The sequence below is a fragment of the Vidua chalybeata genome, chromosome 2 (assembly GCF_026979565.1).
Source record: "Vidua chalybeata isolate OUT-0048 chromosome 2, bVidCha1 merged haplotype, whole genome shotgun sequence".
In the NCBI taxonomy this organism is placed as follows: domain Eukaryota; kingdom Metazoa; phylum Chordata; class Aves; order Passeriformes; family Viduidae; genus Vidua; species Vidua chalybeata.
In genome coordinates this window covers 14,513,507-14,531,284 of record NC_071531.1, presented here as the reverse complement: position 1 = coordinate 14,531,284, position 17,778 = coordinate 14,513,507, and the positions used below count along the sequence as shown (strand labels likewise).

The following is a 17,778-nucleotide window of genomic DNA, read 5'->3' as shown; positions in this document are numbered from 1 at the left end:
ATAATATCCATCGGTTTTCTAATCATCATGCTCTACAGAACACAGCATTTTGTCATAGCCAGCCATATCCTGGGCTGCTTCAAAAGCAGGTCAAGGGCAGTGATTACCCCACCCTACTCCATTCTTGTGAGACCCCACCTGCAGTGCTGCATCCAGCTCTGGGGCCCCCATGTAAGAAGGATGTGGATCTGTTGGAACGACTCTAGAGGACGCCACAAAGATAATCAGAGGGCTGGAGCGCCTCTGCTATGAAAACAGGCCAAGTGAGTTGTTCAGCCTGGAAAAGAGAATGCTCCAGGGAGACCATATAAGCACCCTTCCAGTGCCTAAAGGGGGCTACAAAAGAGCTGGAGAGGGACATTTCACAAGGGCATGTAGTGACATGACAGGATAACGGGGAATGGCTTTAAACTGAAAGAGGGCAGTTTTAGATTACATATTGGCAAGAAATTCTTCAGTGTGAGGGTGGTGAGACACTGGAACAAGTTGTCTAGAGGGGTTGTGGTGCCCCATCCCTAGCAGTGTTCAAGGCCAGGCTGAGTGACGCCCTGAGCAACCTGGTCTAGAGGGTGGCACCCCTGCTCATGGCAGTGGTATAGGAACTAGATGATCTTTAAGGTCCCTTCCAGCCCAAACCATTCTAGGATATCATTCATTCAAGTCTACTGTTTCAAAGCTGTCATTGTTTATTCCTGACATCAGCTATATTAGATATATTTTCCATGTATTTTCTAATTAGTGAAAAGCTAAATTAACTCAATCTGTCTTACCCTTGTACCTGTTTGGAAACTATATACCAGTGTCTTTATCTGAGTAGTGATAAAGGATAATAGTGAATGAAAGTACACTAAAGGTTGTAAAACTTCTGCCACCTTCATATGTTGGCCAAGCTTTAGACTTTGTCATCATTATTGTTGAGAACTTTTGTGAAAACCTTCAGTGATGACTCCAGCAAAATTCAGTCTTGCGGCTTTCTTGCTGTAGCTGAGTTGGGCACATTCAAATCAAATGAGCCCTTCTAGAGCCAATGGCATAAATTCCCTAGACCTAGTGACACTTGAACAGGTGCCTTGAAGCCAGAACAACTTCTTTTGCACTACTGAGACTGGAGGGGATGGAAGTTATGATCTGGGCGTTTCAAATTAATTATTTTTTATTGTTGCTAAGTAGCAAAACCAACAGATCTTCCATTTTACTTATACTGCTATTAAAGTATTCAGTTACAGTTTTAATCAATTTGAGAAGCAAAGGGATGTAAAGAATTGTTTGGCTTGATTCCAACCAATGGCTACATTGCCCAAGAGGGTTTTATGCCAAAGGTTTGACAATTTATGAGAGTCTGAACCCTCTTTTAAACAATTGTGTAATTCATTTTTTTTGTTACAAATAGAAAACTGTAATTGCATAGCTTAGAATATTTTGCATGACTTGAAAAACAATGATGGCAACAATTTTTTCAGACATGTTTTTAAGCAGTATTTAAAATCTAGCCCTCCAAAAACTAGACATGGAAGATGGGTGGGATTTCTCATGTATATTCCAGGTAATTTTACTACCACTTTTAAGATGGTGTTCCCACCACAATTACCTACATTTTTATTTGCAACATATTGTAAAAAAAAGTGCAATATTCACATACATAAACATACATATACATATATAATAATAGTATATTAGCCTCCTGTAAATTCAGTTGAACTGCAGAGAAAACTAAATGAAGAAATAGTGAAGGAGCTCCACCACAAGCATGATAAAAGCTACCCAGACAATTAATGATTTCATGGAAAGCTCTTGCTCTACACAAGTTGCTCCAGTTGAGTCAAGCACACAGCCTGCCTTTTTAGGCAATGGTACTATCATATGAATTTACAAAGGACATTTTTGGGTTAATATGTTACCTGACACTTGTGACATTTGGGGTTTGTTCCTGAAAATCATGTAGTCTGCTTCTATATCAGTTCTGCCTAGGAATTTGCCTTGCCTTATAGGAAAAAATAAATTAGGATGACTAGATATACATGAACAACTAAGGCATTCTGCTGAGCAAGAAAATGTAATGAAAGGAGTCCACTCCATCTCTTGGGTACTCTGATGTAAGGATTACTGGAAATGCTGAAATGTTGGTGAAAGATTTAATGCATATATTTCTGCATTTCTCCCCTTTTTTAAAATCCATTAATTATTTCTATGTATATATTTCTTTTTCTGAACTAGCATAATTTTATTCTGAAGTAAAGTTATGGAGTTAACAAGAACTTAAGACTCCCAAGAAGAGTGCAGTGCATCAGCTGCCTGGAATACATGGCAAAACTGTGAATAATAATAATAGTTGTAGTAGTGGTAATAATGATGGAAAGTTTTAAGATTATAGCCTGCAAGTATTCTGAGAGAAATGTTTGACAGGTAATTGCAATAGGTAATTTGACAGGTTGCCAACTTGGACTTGTAAACCAGATCATATAGATGCAAAAATAGAAATGTTTTCTGCAGAGTATTTATCCCACAGTTATAGCACTGGAGAACTGCGTGAACATTTTTTATGTGTGGGACATGGGAGCAGTAGGGTAAGTTGGCAGGTTGTCTGTATCTCAGTTCTTCACTTTTTGAGTTGAGACTTAATCAATGTGGGTGACAAGAAAAGAGAGAGTAAGAAAAGTACTAGTGTAATTAGCTGATCCCATTTCCCCAGTTCTGTGAGATACTAAGACAAATGTTTAAAAAGAAGGTGGTAATACTGAGGATAGAAGAGAAAAAAAAGGAAAAATGAAGCATCATAAGCACTGCTTTTGAAAACAAAAAAAGTCCACAGATATTTGTATTTCATATATGTTGTCTCATATCTGATTTGTTCCAGCAGTGTCTGGGATGGGATGGGTAAAATGTGTACATTTTGCAGTGTTGTCACCAGTCAGTGCTGTCTGATTCAGTGGGTTTAATTTAAACGTCTTCAGCAATTATTCCTTATGACGTTATGGTAGGATCTGTGCAGAAACAACTTTTTTTTTTTTTTTTTTTTTTTTGGAGACCATGTGAAGCTTATGAAGGTCAGAACTTCTGGAAGAAATAAGTAATGCCTCTCAGCTACAGTGTGGTGTAGGTCTTGCTAGTCTTAAAATTAGGTTTTGAAATTGTACTGGGATTGAAAATGCAGAAGGACCCGGTCCTTGATTTGTGTGGTTTGTTCTTGCTGCTCTTATCTTCCTCCCTTATTGCTTTTTTTTTTTTTTTTTTTTTTTCTTCCAGTTTTGGAGCTCTTGTTTCTCTTTGTTTAGGATTTTAGCCTAGTTCCAGCTCTATGACAAAGGTCCCTTTTGCCATTTTTGTGCGTGAGGCAGAGCTGGAAAGAGTGACCATGAAGATCTGATATTAGTCATCAAGTTGTTCCATTGTATTTCCCTTTTAAAGCTCTCCTTTTTCTTGTGGATGATACTCTGCCATTTTTCTCCCTTAAACTACTAATGGCCAGTATTTGACAGTATCTTCAGGAAATGTAAATTAACACAACTTCTTTTTTTGCTTTATTAACAATGTGTGTCATTAATGTTTTAGAAAATAATCTACAATTAGAAGATAACCTAACAAAGTTTCAGCTGAAGTTTTGTTTGGTTGGTTAGAAGATGACATAGCCTAGCTATACTTACAGTATGGCAGTAAATATATATGCAAAGTTCAGAGAATAAACAGCTAGAAGTAATACATCTCCTCCTTGCTGTAACTGTGCCTTTCAGTTCAGGGATAATCACAGTATTGGTTTAACTAAGAGAATAGCAAATTTTTAGCTTGTGTAGGAGTAAAGCTTGGTTGCAGATTTTTGTGTGTGTTCTTGCTTTTCTAAAGTAGAAAAAAAGTTGATGTTAAACTTGCATATGATCTGTTTCTTACCTTAATTGCAATATTTTGATACTCTAGTTAAACAGATATTAAAGAAATTCTTTCTGGAGTAAGATATAGGCTTGTATGGAAGAAAAAGACATCTTCCAGGTGTGGGTGGTATTGCTACTAAGAATAAAAAATTATTTCTAATTGCATAGTTAGAGACTTTTTATAGTTCTCAAGTGCTTTAAGATCCTTTAGGTGAGATGAAATGGGTATAAAAAAGCAATAACTGTAAATGGTGGAGGCCCTCAGTAATAAGCAGTAACCCTACCATTCCACCAAGGGGTGTTTGTGGGGGGTGGGCACAGTTCTCTTCAGCCCTTGCTTAAAGACAAAGCACAGGGCAGTAAAGGGAAAATAAACTGTTCCCTGTGACAGAAAGTGGCATGTGACTTTTGCTCCTGGGGTCATTCAGAAGCAGTTTCAGCCCTCATCTCTAGGGATGGCTGCAGGAAGTGGAAATAAGCTGGAGGGATCAGCTTGGTGACCTTTTCCTAAGTTTCTTTGAATCCTAGACTTCAGGGCTGCTCTGGGTTGCCATCATGGTTCTTGACATTCCTGCACATTTCACAGAGTTCACGCTTGAATTATGTTTAGTTGGATGTCATTCATGTATGGAAAAAGTGTATTTTGGAATTTTTTTTTTTTTTTTTTAACCTAAGCGTTGCATCTGCTGTCCTCCAGTCTTTCTGTCTTTTATGGTTCATTCAACTGTTAATTTTTCTCTTGCCTGAATGTGAAGATGTAGTATCAACAATCTGCTGTTGCTATGTGATGAACTTGTTTAGCAATTCCTCTACTCAAACCCTGGAATTGTAGGGAATTGTGTGTTGAGGAGGGAAATTCAGGGTGAATCTATTAATAGACTGGATGCCTGAGAACTTTTCCTCTTGTTTTACTATCTTTTGTGGATTCAGAAGTATTTTGATTTTTTTTTACATATAGTCTTGGTTTGACAGAAGAAAGCATATTTCTTTAGCTTCCTTCATGGTTGTGGGGGAGTTTTCAATTCAAGGATTTAGCAGTATTTCTCTGTTATTCACTGCTTTCTTGTTTGTAATAAACCCCTACAGCATTTGAAATTAAATCCTTCTTCCCTTAGTAGTGAGACTTCCCAAACAGTATCCTCTTTTAATTGAGTATTTAAACTTACAGTAAATTCTTCCTATTATCAATGAAATTATTATGTCTGCTTAAAAGCACTTTTTTTTCTTCAATATAAATGTTGCAATCTCTTCCTGCTATTTTTGCAAAATGATTCATAAGTAACCATGCAGAAAATAGATGTATCCAGATTTAAAATGTTACATGCCCTCCCACATATAACAATGAAATGTGTGTTTTGCTACTAAGATTGCAAATACTTCAGTGATGTCTGCATATAATTAAATGTGTTAGATTTTCTTTCTGGCTATACTTACTGGCAAATGTTTCCTGAATGCCAACAGCTGTTATTAGGAAAATGTTTCCCAATCAACCTGCTACTTCTGCATAGGTGGCTTTATATACAGCTCAAGAACACATTGGCTTTTCTTGCCTGAGTAACACATGAAGTGTTTCATAGATTAAAAGTTTTTTGTTTTTTGTTTGTTTGTTTGTTTGTTTGTTTTTGTTTTGTTTTGAAAGAGTTGCATGTAAAAAAGTTGGTTTTCTAGCAGGATAAATTGATTTTAAAATGAGACTTTAAACATGAAAACTTAGTCACATCTTTCATGTGGTTTGTTAGATAGGATATAAGACATCTGTTCTAAACAGAGCTTGCACTAATTACCACAAAGTTACAGCATCTGAATGAACTTAACAGTGGTTCTTTCACCAATATTGATTGTATTTCATGTGCTCTCTGCCTTGGGAATTCTATTTCCTTATATCCACTGAGATTCTGACCTGTCAGAAAAACTTTCGCAGTCCCATGCCCCCATCTGTTGGTGTTGCTTATGGAAGCTGCCTCACATGCTGCATGAGGTGAGGAGAAGGTACCCCCAGTCCCAGCAGGCTGTGGTTGCCTCAGGTTTAACGTGTGTGCTTTGCGTGCAGTGTTTCTCCTCCCTCTTGTCAGGGCGTGTTATAAACAATCAACTCCTCTTCCCTCTCCTCCAAGGTTTTCCTTCCCTTCTTCAGCAGTGTGCAAAAATGTCAGTTCAGCTCAGCAAGAATTGTTCATCTCAGTCCCTTAAGATTGTTGCTGGTATCTCTATTTTCCAGTGGGACCATTAGAAGCAGGTCATTTTTGTCCATGCTCAGGGATGGCTGGTGGAAGGCACTTGTGTAGTAGATATGTGACTAACTGGTACATGCCAAAAGCATATAAAGTGGGAGAATGTTGTCTGTCTCAAGAAAGGAAGCAACTGGAGCTAGCGAATAGATCGAAACATTTACCAGTATCTCCTTTCCTTTCAGTGGTAGCTTCACACTTTCCATTCTGTCTAAATATTTCTGTCTTTGAAATATTTTGTTTCATCCTAAAAACTTTTCAATTCAGTTCTGTTCTTTTAAGGGTAAGACAAGGAAGGGAGAATGATTGGACCAATTTAACCAGCTTTTTCTGCTTTCCTTTTTCAGGATTGCACAGTATATGAAACAGAGAACAAAATTCTTCATGTGGTGAGTACCATTTGGATTTCTCATAACCAAGTTTGTATAGACCACATAGAATTTTAGAGCTGTTTGTTTTGTGCTTTTTGTATGCAGTGGCAGTTTGACAACTAACTAGACTGAGTATAACTGAGTAAATTTATGGAACTACTTGTGAGCCGGTCAGGAACTTTGAAAGGGTTTGTGTTTGTCTGGCTCAGGCTCACCTGTTATTTGTAAACCATGTTTAGAAGAGTGACGTTTTTAAAAGGCAGTTTTTGGAGAGAGGGATGATTGCTAGGCTTCTTTGAAATAATTTATGTTTATGTTAGTGATATAGCTTAATTTATACAGCTTTATTCCTTATAGGAGCCAGGAGATAGCCTAATGATAGGAAAATTAATGCAGTGTTTCCCTTTGAATTCTCAGCATAAATACAATAGTCTCTTCTGAGAATCTTTAGTCCTATTTGTGGTAAATAAATAGATGAAAGTTATCAGGGCATCAGAAAACATGATGAATTTGAAAGGCTGGTGTATAGAGTGTCAAAAACTTGTCTGAGAGCTGCACCCAAATTTTGGGTATTAAATTGTGTTTCAAGTTGTGGCTGAGCTTTGGTGAGTATTAAGTTAACCCACCGCTTGTTTCCAGAAGTTAGAAGTGAAGATAATCTCTTTAAGCATGAGTAATGAATTAGTTTAATTTATTTCACATTCAGGTAGGTTTTGGTATCTTACTGTTCTTATTACCACAGCTTAAGTCAGAAAATACTGCATTTCTTTAAGTGATCTTCCCAGTAAATGTTAAAATACTTCTTTTTCTATTATTCATTTTATTCATAGTGTACCTATATGAAAGGCTTGGCAGGCTGAATCCTGTAAGCTTTTGATGCTTTGGTTTCACAGTGATGTGGAATAAAAAGTATCCTTGTATTTTTAAGTTTCACTGACATTTTTTCAGGTGTGAGACATAAAGAATTAGCAAATTTAGTGATGCTGACATCGTCATCTACACTAGGTCGATCTCTGCAAGTATTTAAGTAATAACATCTTTTATTACATAATCTTGGCAGAAGTTGAAGTGCTATGAGTTTGAAATCGATATATATAGCCTGGTTTTCAAAGCATGCTTGCTGTCTGCTGTAAGAGCTGAGAGTTCTGAAATCTTCTATATACACTATGTACCTTTTACTAATTGGCAGAAAGCATTGTAAAGGAAGCTGCCAGAATTTAGGACTGAGGAAACATCACTTTATACAGTCATCAACAGACAGTTTTGAAGAAACTGAGAGGGGTTAATTCAGGATACATGAGTACACAAATTGGAGGCAGGTTTCAAAAGTTATCTTACATCATTCAGACTCTTGTAGGTTTATTTCTTTAGTCTGCAGTAACTTCATTGTGGTCACAGGTGGACATAGGTGTAAGTGTACCTTCTGGGATCACTGCTCAAGCTTGAAAAGAGACATGAGCACAAACAGAGCCTTGAATGTGTTAGAGAAGCCGTGGGTTAAAAATGACCCTACAAGGATTAAACACAACTGTACGGATTACACGTAACTTGGAGCATTTCTGACCATGGTGCATCTCAGCTGATCCGTGGGATTTGATGGGGGAAAGGCTGACCAAAAGCAATTGGTAAAAGAAGTAAATCTGTGACTAATAATTAAATTATGGCATCTGAGATCAGAGTAGGCAAGCTCCTCATCATATTTTCAGTTTGAAAGGTAGTTTCTTACATGTGCACATGAAAAGGTTGATGATAGAACTGGAATTGAAGACACAATTCCCTCTAATCCTTTTCCTTGGAAGATAGAAAAGGTGTCATGGGCTTAGCCCATTAGACAATCTGAAGGGAGCAATCCAGCAGTGAAAATGGGTTTCTCTGATACAGAAAGAACAGCAGTAAATTGTGGGAAAGGCATAGAAGGAACTTGAGTAAGAAATACTGGGAGAAATAGGAAAGATTGACAGGACATGGGCACAGATAATGTAGGAGAGAAATTCTCTCATTTTAAATTCCAAGATCACACAATTCCAAGTCCATTTTCAGAGTCCATTTCCCATCTGAAGTGACAATTGACCAGCATCCCATCCAGCCTTTGAATGATCAGATACAAACATAGAGCTGGGTTTGCTGAGCTGACTTAGACAAGAAGTTGAATTAAAACCTGTGGGCTCATCCCATGTAATTTCATGTACCACTTTCTCTTCATGACACAAGGAAATAAGTTTCTCAAAAAAAGGGAAAGGAAATTACTAGCAATCAATTAGCATTTCATGCAATTAGCATAAGGAAGTCCTTATTGCAAGGTATTGTTCTTACTTAAGATTGAAGTCAAATTTTAAGAGATCCTTCTTACATAAGTAGGATAGTTTTGCATAAGTAAAATAGAAATACTTTACATAAGTAAAATAGAACTAGAGCTACAGAACAAAAACAAACAAACAAACAAAAAAACCAACCAACCAAACAAACAAAAAAAAACTAAAACCCAAAACCTTAAAGGACAGTTGTGTATTCTTACTTGTCAGGACACCAAGATATTTACCACCTTAGGAGAGTAGATTTTTCTGTTCTGGGTTGAACATCTCCATTGTCCATGGAACGAAAAGGGTTTGGGTTTTTTTTTTGACTCATGCTGTGGATCAAGGGCTGGAGCTCTGTCAGCACAGATCTCCTGTGGTGATGCTGCCCTGTTTCCCCTGGAGTGAGCCTGTGCCAAACTGGGGAGCAAGAGAACACGTGGACACAGCGGGGATGTGAAACCATCCTTTGCTATTGAATTGCATACAAGGAAACCTCCAAAGCTAACCTATCACTGAGTCTTCATGGCTTCATCTAAAGCATGGTGAAGTAGGCTAGATCCTCAAATAAATGACAGGTTGGTTTGCTTTAATTAGGTAGGCCAAAAAACAGTTCATGTGCTCATACTCTAACAGCACTAATTTTTTTTGAAAAGCAAATGAATGCCCTCGTTCCTTCAGAGGTGACAGTGTGGGTGTACATGTGGAGATGGCTGAATCACCTTGTCCCCAGACAGCATCTTTCAGTGTTAGTTAATGTATTCACATGCTAGCTTTTCAGGATTTGCTTTTTAAGAAATACTGTTTTGGGTAGACAGAACTCTACAGCTTCAGCTTATATTCAAGGAAGAAATATTTTTGTTTGCTCCAAGCAATTTGAGTTTCAAATGCTTTAAAAAAGCATTTTGATTGTCACGTATGGTATTGGGTTAGGCAGGAAATGAATCTTTTTTATTCAAGTAAACACATAAAATGTATCTAAAGGAAAAAGGTCTGATTGAATAATTATGAAGTTTTAAGATGAAATTACCTACTTGAATTTGTTTATTTCTTCTAAATGGAGTTTCAAAATGTGTCTGGGGAAAAAATATCTTTTCTATAATTTTTTGTCCTAGAATTGTAGGAGTGTTGAAAAAATTATTCAAAGACTACTACATTTCTTAAAGTTTTGGGTTTTTTTCTGTGACTTCATTCTCAGAAACACTTGGTTTCTATGGAATAAGAAGCATAAAACCACACAGGACTCATGTGTTGGGTTTTGCTCATTAAAATTCGTAAATATTCGTGAATAAAGAGAAATGCTTTGCATTTCTGCAGCTTCATTTCTCAGTATGTTTTTTCTGGGGTAGCTTTTACTAAGTAAGCAATGTAATAAATAGTTAAATAATACTAATAATAATTTAATGATATAAACAGAAATGAAATAGCACTAGAAAATAATGCTAACAGAAGTAGATGGCAGTAAAAGAGATTAATTTTTTTAATATCTTAAAGAAGAACAGGTTCAGTAATACATGGGGCCTAAATAGGGAAGGATAAGCCATAGGTGTAGTGCTGGCTTCAGAATTGAAAATCACTATGCTCTTGCTAATTCATATTAAGAATCTTTATATTGATTTTACTTGAGATGATAAAGTATTTAGAAAACAGCTCAACTTAAAAAGCTATCAGTTCATATCTGCTTATTTGGGGAATTATGTGAATCCTTGCAAAATTCTGACTGGAGTTTTAAAATACTTGAAGATTAATTCATTGATTCCATCCAGCTGTTCAAGGCTGTGTTTGTTGGAAATACCCAGTTCAGATTAATCCATGTGAAGCAGTAGAGTATAAGAAGGAGAGCAAAGCTAGAAGAACTAATTATAGAAAGTAGAAGCCAGGCTTCAGTCAGATTAACAATAAGTTTTAACTGAAAAAAATTAGTAATTTTTCTTTTAACTTTGTTTGTTTAATTCCATAAGAAAAAAGGACTGTTTTTTTGAGGAGTTTCCCTTTTTAAAAATTAGGCTGCATTTCCTGCAAACAGAAAATGCAATTTTTTTGAGTTGGAAAACTGTAGAAAGTGATCTACAGAGGGAAGCTAATACTCAGAGGTTTTTTCAAAAGCAAATGAGCTATGTAAGTTTAAAAAGAGTTACTAAATTGAAAAAGAGAAAACAAGCAATGGATCAGAATGTTCCCTTTTTCCAAGAGCCTTATTGAAACCGCAGTGATGATAATTTGCTTCTGCCCACTATATTTGAATATTTCTTATAGAAGTATAATGGACTAAAAATACATTGTCAAAGGTATAATTTTATAGTCTTTAAAAAAAAAAAAAGAAAATGTAACCACTTTCTGCTTTTCAAGAGTCTATACCTTGTAAATTGAACTGAACAAGCTTCAGTTTAATAGAAGCTTCTCTTTTTGCAGCCAAAAGCAGGTGTAGTTCATTGTTTAAACTTCATGTTTGTGCCAGTGCATGCTCAGGCCCACTTGATTTTAAGACTGCTGGAGTTACTGATGTATTCTGTACGATGTAACAATCGTTTTGGACTAAAATTAATTAATATTTAATAATAATAATTAATAATTATTTGGTTTGGCTGGCTTCATTCATCTTGGACAGCTGTTACTAACTAAACAGACGAAGCTTAACATTACCCAGACTTTTTTTCTTACTGTTAGTCTTGAAAGTCCATATGTCTTACTGGTGTCCTGTTCCTCACTCTAATGCCATAGGTGAGTGTTGATGAGGGAGGCTGGTGCTCTTCTTGTCCTCAGTCCTGGGAGCATGTTTAAGCCAGGATGTTTCAGTATTGCAAATACTTGGCAAGATAGATTTTAAACTTGGCCACTAGGCTGGGTAAAATGAAGGGCAGGAACAAACCTAAGTCTCTTTGCTTGACCAGAAATGCTTGGTGACCCTAGAGAGCTGCCTGAGTTGAACAGACAATGGATGGACAGGTTGAGGAAAGGCCACTGAGGCTGTGCCCACTCTGATGCAGAACACAGACATTTTCCTAGCACAAACTGAAGTAGCCACAGAGAATTGAAGCAGATGTAAATCTAATTCAGTCACCTTTAGGTCCTCATCCCCCTGGCTGAAAGAAGGATCAGTTGTGGAAAAGCTGTTAGAAATTGGTACCTTACAGTCCAAAAATACAGGTAGAAACTAAATATTATCTGTCATTCTTCATGCTTTGAGGCATAAAGAAGTTACCTGCTGAGGGGAAAAATAATGTTTCCCTTTGAATTTCTACCAAACAGCGAGGTGCTGTGTGGTGATATTTTTTGTTCTCCTTTGAATCATTTAGCTTTGCACATAAAGACTGTGGTGTAGCTTCAATCTGCAATTATAGGTGTGTCACTTGAATAGAGAGGAGAATTTATTACTGAAGTGCAGTGATGAGTTACTGCAAAAGAGAACTGAAATCGTTGCTTTAAGGCTCATAGTGAGAAGAGGGACCATGTGACAAAAGGAGAAAATGTAATTATCTGTTGGCTTTTTTTTTTTTTTTTTTTTTTTTTGGCTTGGACAAATCATTTCCCTGTGTGCAAATACCTTGCACACTGGGAGCTGAGTGCAGCTTGAAAAAGGCTAAGGATTTTTAATGCCTGATGTTTTTTGTGGGAGCAATTGGATCCTCAGCTTTCTGTGTGTCTTACTGTAACTAATACTGCATTGCAGCAGGCGATCAACACTTACAAAGCATAAAGGATCCTGATGTCATTGACAGTGTTTTCATAATCAGAAGTGTAGTTTTACAAAGCCTCCAAAGGTAGAGACAATTCGAGAGAACAGGTGACTACCATCTGATTTTAGTGGAACTAAAATACATGTCTATGATACAGATTGTCCTGAATAATTCTGCTGAGAAATAATGTGTTCAGAAATCGTTAGGAACAAAATGAGTGGAAGAAGTGCAATGTTTGAGTGCTTTGTCACATGGCAACATCTTTGCCTTGGAAGGCCCTGATCCACCGAATAGGTCCAAGGTCTTTTTCCATACGGATGCTTAATGGGGAGGAAGCACCTTCCTGGTGAACAGACTGTTTCGTTTGTACGCCGATTCATGCTGCTTAGCATGTTACCAACACAAACTGTGAATGAGATATTCCTGAGAGTAAAGGCAAGGAAAAATGTATAATTTTGCCTGTGTCAGCCTTTATACATGTTTCCAGTGAGGGCCTAGGTACCCTGCCTTTGCAGTGGGCAGAGAATATTGGCTGTGTAAGTGTGTGCTCCTTCCTGTCCTGGCTCTCTCTGGACAAGTTCAGAGTTAATGAAGATTTGTCTTAAACATACACCAAATAGATACCTGATCCTACTTACAGATCAGCTCTTTAACCAAAGGAATATTTAAGGAAAATATTTAAATGTATAATAGTTTATAGGGATAATGTGTTGCATTATCCCCATAATTAATGTTGGACTGCAGTGAGAATATCTAAGAAAGCTGTGAGACCCAAAAGACCATACTCTTTTAGAAATGCATTGAAGCATATGGCAGATTTTTTTATCCTAGCAACTTGGTGATTTTGGCACCCAATATTCCCAGAGGTCCTCTTGAGGAATATTCACAACACATTGTTTTAGGATTGCAACCAATTAACTGTACTGGAATGCTGATCACCATAGGCATTACTGTTTAGACTGTCTGTACCCCTCTCATGGGGGGCAGAGGTGCAGCTGCTCCAAGGGGGTATTTAATGCATCTCAGCTCAGGCTTCTGCTCCATGCCACATCCTGGACTTGCCCAACTCCTCTCCTTTCCCCATCATCTGTCAAGGCAGCTGGGAACATGTTTTTTAATGAGGAGCCACATCTGTGAAATGCCATACCTTGTCTTAGGTGGTAGGAACACTCCTTTTCTGTGTGTTTTGGCATCTCTCTGCAATGCAACAGTTGAATATTGGAGAAAAAAATTAATTCATTATAAACAGAAGTTTTTCTGAACTTGCTAAGAACTCCATACATTTGGTGGGTTGAGAGGAGATTAATAGGAAGAACAGATGGATGAATACAAGTCTAAACAGATATGAAAAACTCCATTTTCATCTGCAGAGAATAATTTATAATGTGGGTCTCTTCACTTTGCACAAATAGCTGAGTGCTCTGTAATTTTTTTAAGCAATTTTTCAATAATTGTCAGTGCAGTTCCAAGATGGAAATAGAAATAACATGCCAACACTGTATTGAAAAACACAAATTAACAGAAATCTAAGCTTTCTTTTTTAGTATGTAATTTCATATAATTTTACCTTTTAAAAATGTCTGCTCGAAACAATTTTCATGTGTCCAAAAGCCATTTAAAAAGCCCAAATTGTAATAAACTTCCCTTTTTCACTTTTTTTGTACTTCAGATAAAGCACAAACCACTCTTAATCTCATTTTATATATTTGTTGATGTCCTTTGTTCAGTAATGATTCTGCATCATGAAAAAGTAGAAGGGTGGTGTATGTGGCTATGCTTGAAGGTAGTATTTTTTCTGGAAGAAGGTGATGTTGGTATTGTAAATTTTGTTACATTTTCCATTTGATTCTGATTTGCTTATTCTCCCTGAAACATAACTGCTCAATAAAATAAGCAGGTTTTATGCAAACATAATCTTTCAACTGTTCTGAAATACTTTAAAAGGGAGAAGAATGTACTGGTCTGTAATAAGATTAAGATGTCACTGTCATTGGTTGGGGTTTTTTGGGTTTGATTTTTTTGTTTGATTTTTGTGGGATTTTTTGTTTTTCTTTGTTATTTCTGTTTTTGTTTATTGGTGCGGGGGGGGGGGGAGTTTTGTTTGGTTTTGGGTTTTTTGTTTTTGTTTTTTGGTTGGTTTTTTGGGTTTGTTTTTTTTTGGTGGATTTCTTTGTTTGCTTGTTTTTGATCACTTTTTAAAAATTTTCCTTTTTGCATAAGATATTTGTAGTTTGCAATTTGGAATTATAACGGTGATTTGGCAGGAGGTTATATCCAGTTTTACATAACGTTTCCATAGCATTGTTGCAGATTATTTTTACTGTAAGAATTATACTTTGGAATCTTGGAAGATTGATTAGGACAACTGTTGTGTGCAGTTGTGTTTCAGTCATTTGAGGAGACTGGTTAGCTTTCCTCTTCTGAATTTCAGAGGAGTTAAGCTGGTTCTTAATTGCTTTTGGAGATGCTCAGAGTTTTGGGACCAGAAGAATCTCCTAATCCCTGATAAAAGATGCATTGGAAATCTGAATAGAGAAATTGTTTAAAGTTGCTGAAAGGGGACTTCCTGGAAAACACTGAAACTCTCAAAAATCACTTTCTTACAGAGAATGATAGGAAAGCCTCACAGCTTTCCTGCTTCTGAGAAGAGGTTGTTCAGGGACTGAGAGATCAGGAGATAAAACAGTACCAATTTCACAGTCTCAGCCTTTTTAGAATTTTTTTTCTGTCTTGCTACAGAGGCTGCCAACAATAACTGGTTTAAGAGTTATGCCATTGTGAAGTGGTGCTTTATTGTAATCTTCATGTCTGCAATAGGAAATCATGTTTGGCAGCTGTAGAACATGAGAAATGCAGTCCAAAGACAATTAGCATGTTTTATTAGTATAGAATCAACTTCAGAGTTAATGGGAGTTACCTGTCATCATCAAGAGCCTGATTTTCATCCGTGCTGAACAGCTGCACATTCAAGGGAAATTAGTGGGCTTTGAGACACTTACTGCCTGCAAAAGATGTGGATAGGGTGGGGGTTGGGGCTCACCACACATTCCCCGTGTCCCTGAGCAGGACATCTATCCCTGAGAGGGCGTGGGAGCCCCTCTTAGCCTCTGCTGAGATACAAAAGCATTTGCCTCTTGTTCTTCCCTGGTCTGGTGCTGTTAGTTCAGGGTCATCACAGATTATTACTGCTGCCTGAGGCCTTTCCCTCTGTGCCTTGTATGCACTTGAGAAACATGGAGATTTCAGCTATATATTGACACTCGAATAGTTAGCAACGGTGTGCTTATTGTGACATTTTGTTTTCTTTTTTCTTTCCTAGTGTAAAACTCTCTCTGGCGTCTGTGATCACATTATCTCGCTCTCTTCTGATCCACTGGTTTCCCAGTCTGCCCATCTTGAGGTGATCCAGCTTACAAACATCAAGCCAAGTGAAGGGCTGGTAAGAAGTACGCAGTTAATCAAACCCATCATCCAGGATGAGAAAGTGATGTTTTTAAAATAAGTTGTATATATGAAAATGAATAGGACATTTTAGCCTTTTCTGTTTTTAAAGTTTGAAAACAGTTTGATTCCTCATGCTAGTGTGGTTTCTCATGCAGCTGGGCCAACAGGAGGGGATTTTGTAAAGCTGACTGAAGTATGCACAGTTTAGTGAACAGGGAGAAATGAGTAAGAAATTCTTGCCATTTATACCAGCTTCTGAAATATGGTTCAGATTGTTCTAGGATCTTGAAGTCAGAAGGGACTTAAATTACTGAGATCAACTCAACCAAGAAGTTTGCGTGGGCTTATGCACAAAACCTGTCAGATTCTGGAAAATGTTTCATAGTATCTCGGGGATACAAAGCTATTTTATAAGTTATTCCAGGGCTTCATAGCACTGCTGATAAGTAACTCATCAAATTTTACTGCAAGAATTCTGCATTCTTAATCAGGTGCTTGTGAAGGCTCTTAATGCAGCCGTCCTGTGTTTGTTGTTCAAGAGCTGACCATTGATCTCTTGTTTACTCAAGTATCCAACACCTGCTGCATGGAAAAAAACAACACTGGTAACAATTCCAGATGTCTGACTTTCCATCATTAATAATATCTGTTCCCATAATTTTTGGAGGTCGAAAAGAAGGTGTTTGGAATACAGTTAAAATTTTTTTGTCTAGAGAAATAGCTTTTGCAGCTTCTGCCCAAGCTTATTCTCATTCCATATTCTAGAATAGTCTTGAAGGAGGACTGCCATACTCTCTGCAGCAGGTTTTTGAAGCTGTCTGGTTGTTGTAGTTTTAGAGAATATTTTGGTTTGTGGGTGATTGGTTGTTGCTGGGTTTTGGCTTGACGGGTTTGTTTTTCTTGGCAAAGTTGGTATGCCAAGTTATTTAGAGCAATTGTACACTAAATTAATTTTCCATTCTTTTGGAAAATTGCAATTAAAATATGAGAAAAACCCCAAACACTTGGATGAGTAAATATGGCCCCATCCTTTGTTTTAGTCTGCAGTTTGTTTTCCCTTCCTCTTCTGGCTTTCTTTTTTATCTCTGAATCCATTTTAAACTTGTCCTTCAGGATTTCAGCTTCTCATGGATTCTCTGCTCCCTTTCTTTCCCTCCCTTTCCCCTGTAATTTTAACTCTTCCATCACCTCATTGCAGTCAACCTTTTAAAACCCTTTCTTCTATTGTAATGAGAAAATCTTCTTCCTCTTTGTCTTGATCACCTTTTTATGAGTGCTGTCTGTTTTTATCTGAACTTGAATTTTTTATCTTTGTCTTCTGACTGTTTTTTTTTTTTTTTAATTTTTTTTCCTCTTCATTCTAGTCTTCATGTAGGTTGGTATGAACTCCCAGGGACTGAGAAATGTTGAATGGTATTTTTGTAAATAAGAGTGTGTTTCATGGGTCTGTTCCTGCTGGGTAGCTGATGAGAGAATCTCTTTCCCTCTCTGTGCCTCTGTTTTACACCCTCTGTCTGTCTTGTCTGTTTAAACTGGAAGCTCTTCAAGGCAGGGTTTTGTTTTTTATGTATTTGTGAACCAATTTAGCAGGGTCTTGATGTCATTGTCATAAAAAATAATTATATGTATTTTTTTTAAAAAGGAAAATAGCAACCATGCAGTATACAAGCCTTAGAAGGATACAATGCCATTTTGACAGAGTCATGTTTTTTTCCCCTCATCCTTGCCTGCGTGCCACTATTGTGTTGCCTCGGCATTGTGCCTCTCCTATAGATTGTGAGCTCTCCAGAGCAGGCACCAAGGATGTGGATTCGCGCCGGGAGAGTGAAAATTGTCCCCTTCCCTTTGGAACCGCGCCAGTCTGGCCAACAGATCACCTGTGTCATGTGCTTCTTGGTGAT

General features: G+C 37.2%; 1 protein-coding gene across 3 annotated transcripts in view; it reads left to right on the top strand.

The window, feature by feature from the left end:
• CNKSR2 (connector enhancer of kinase suppressor of Ras 2) overlaps positions 1-17,778 on the top strand; it is a 202,357-nt gene that overhangs the window by 68,244 nt on the left and 116,335 nt on the right. For all 3 annotated transcript variants that reach the window (XM_053935604.1, XM_053935603.1, XM_053935602.1), the window contains exons 5-6: positions 6,439-6,480; positions 15,753-15,872. In XM_053935604.1, coding sequence (XP_053791579.1) covers positions 6,439-6,480; positions 15,753-15,872 — 162 coding nt within the window. The remainder of the gene's footprint in view (positions 1-6,438; positions 6,481-15,752; positions 15,873-17,778) is intronic.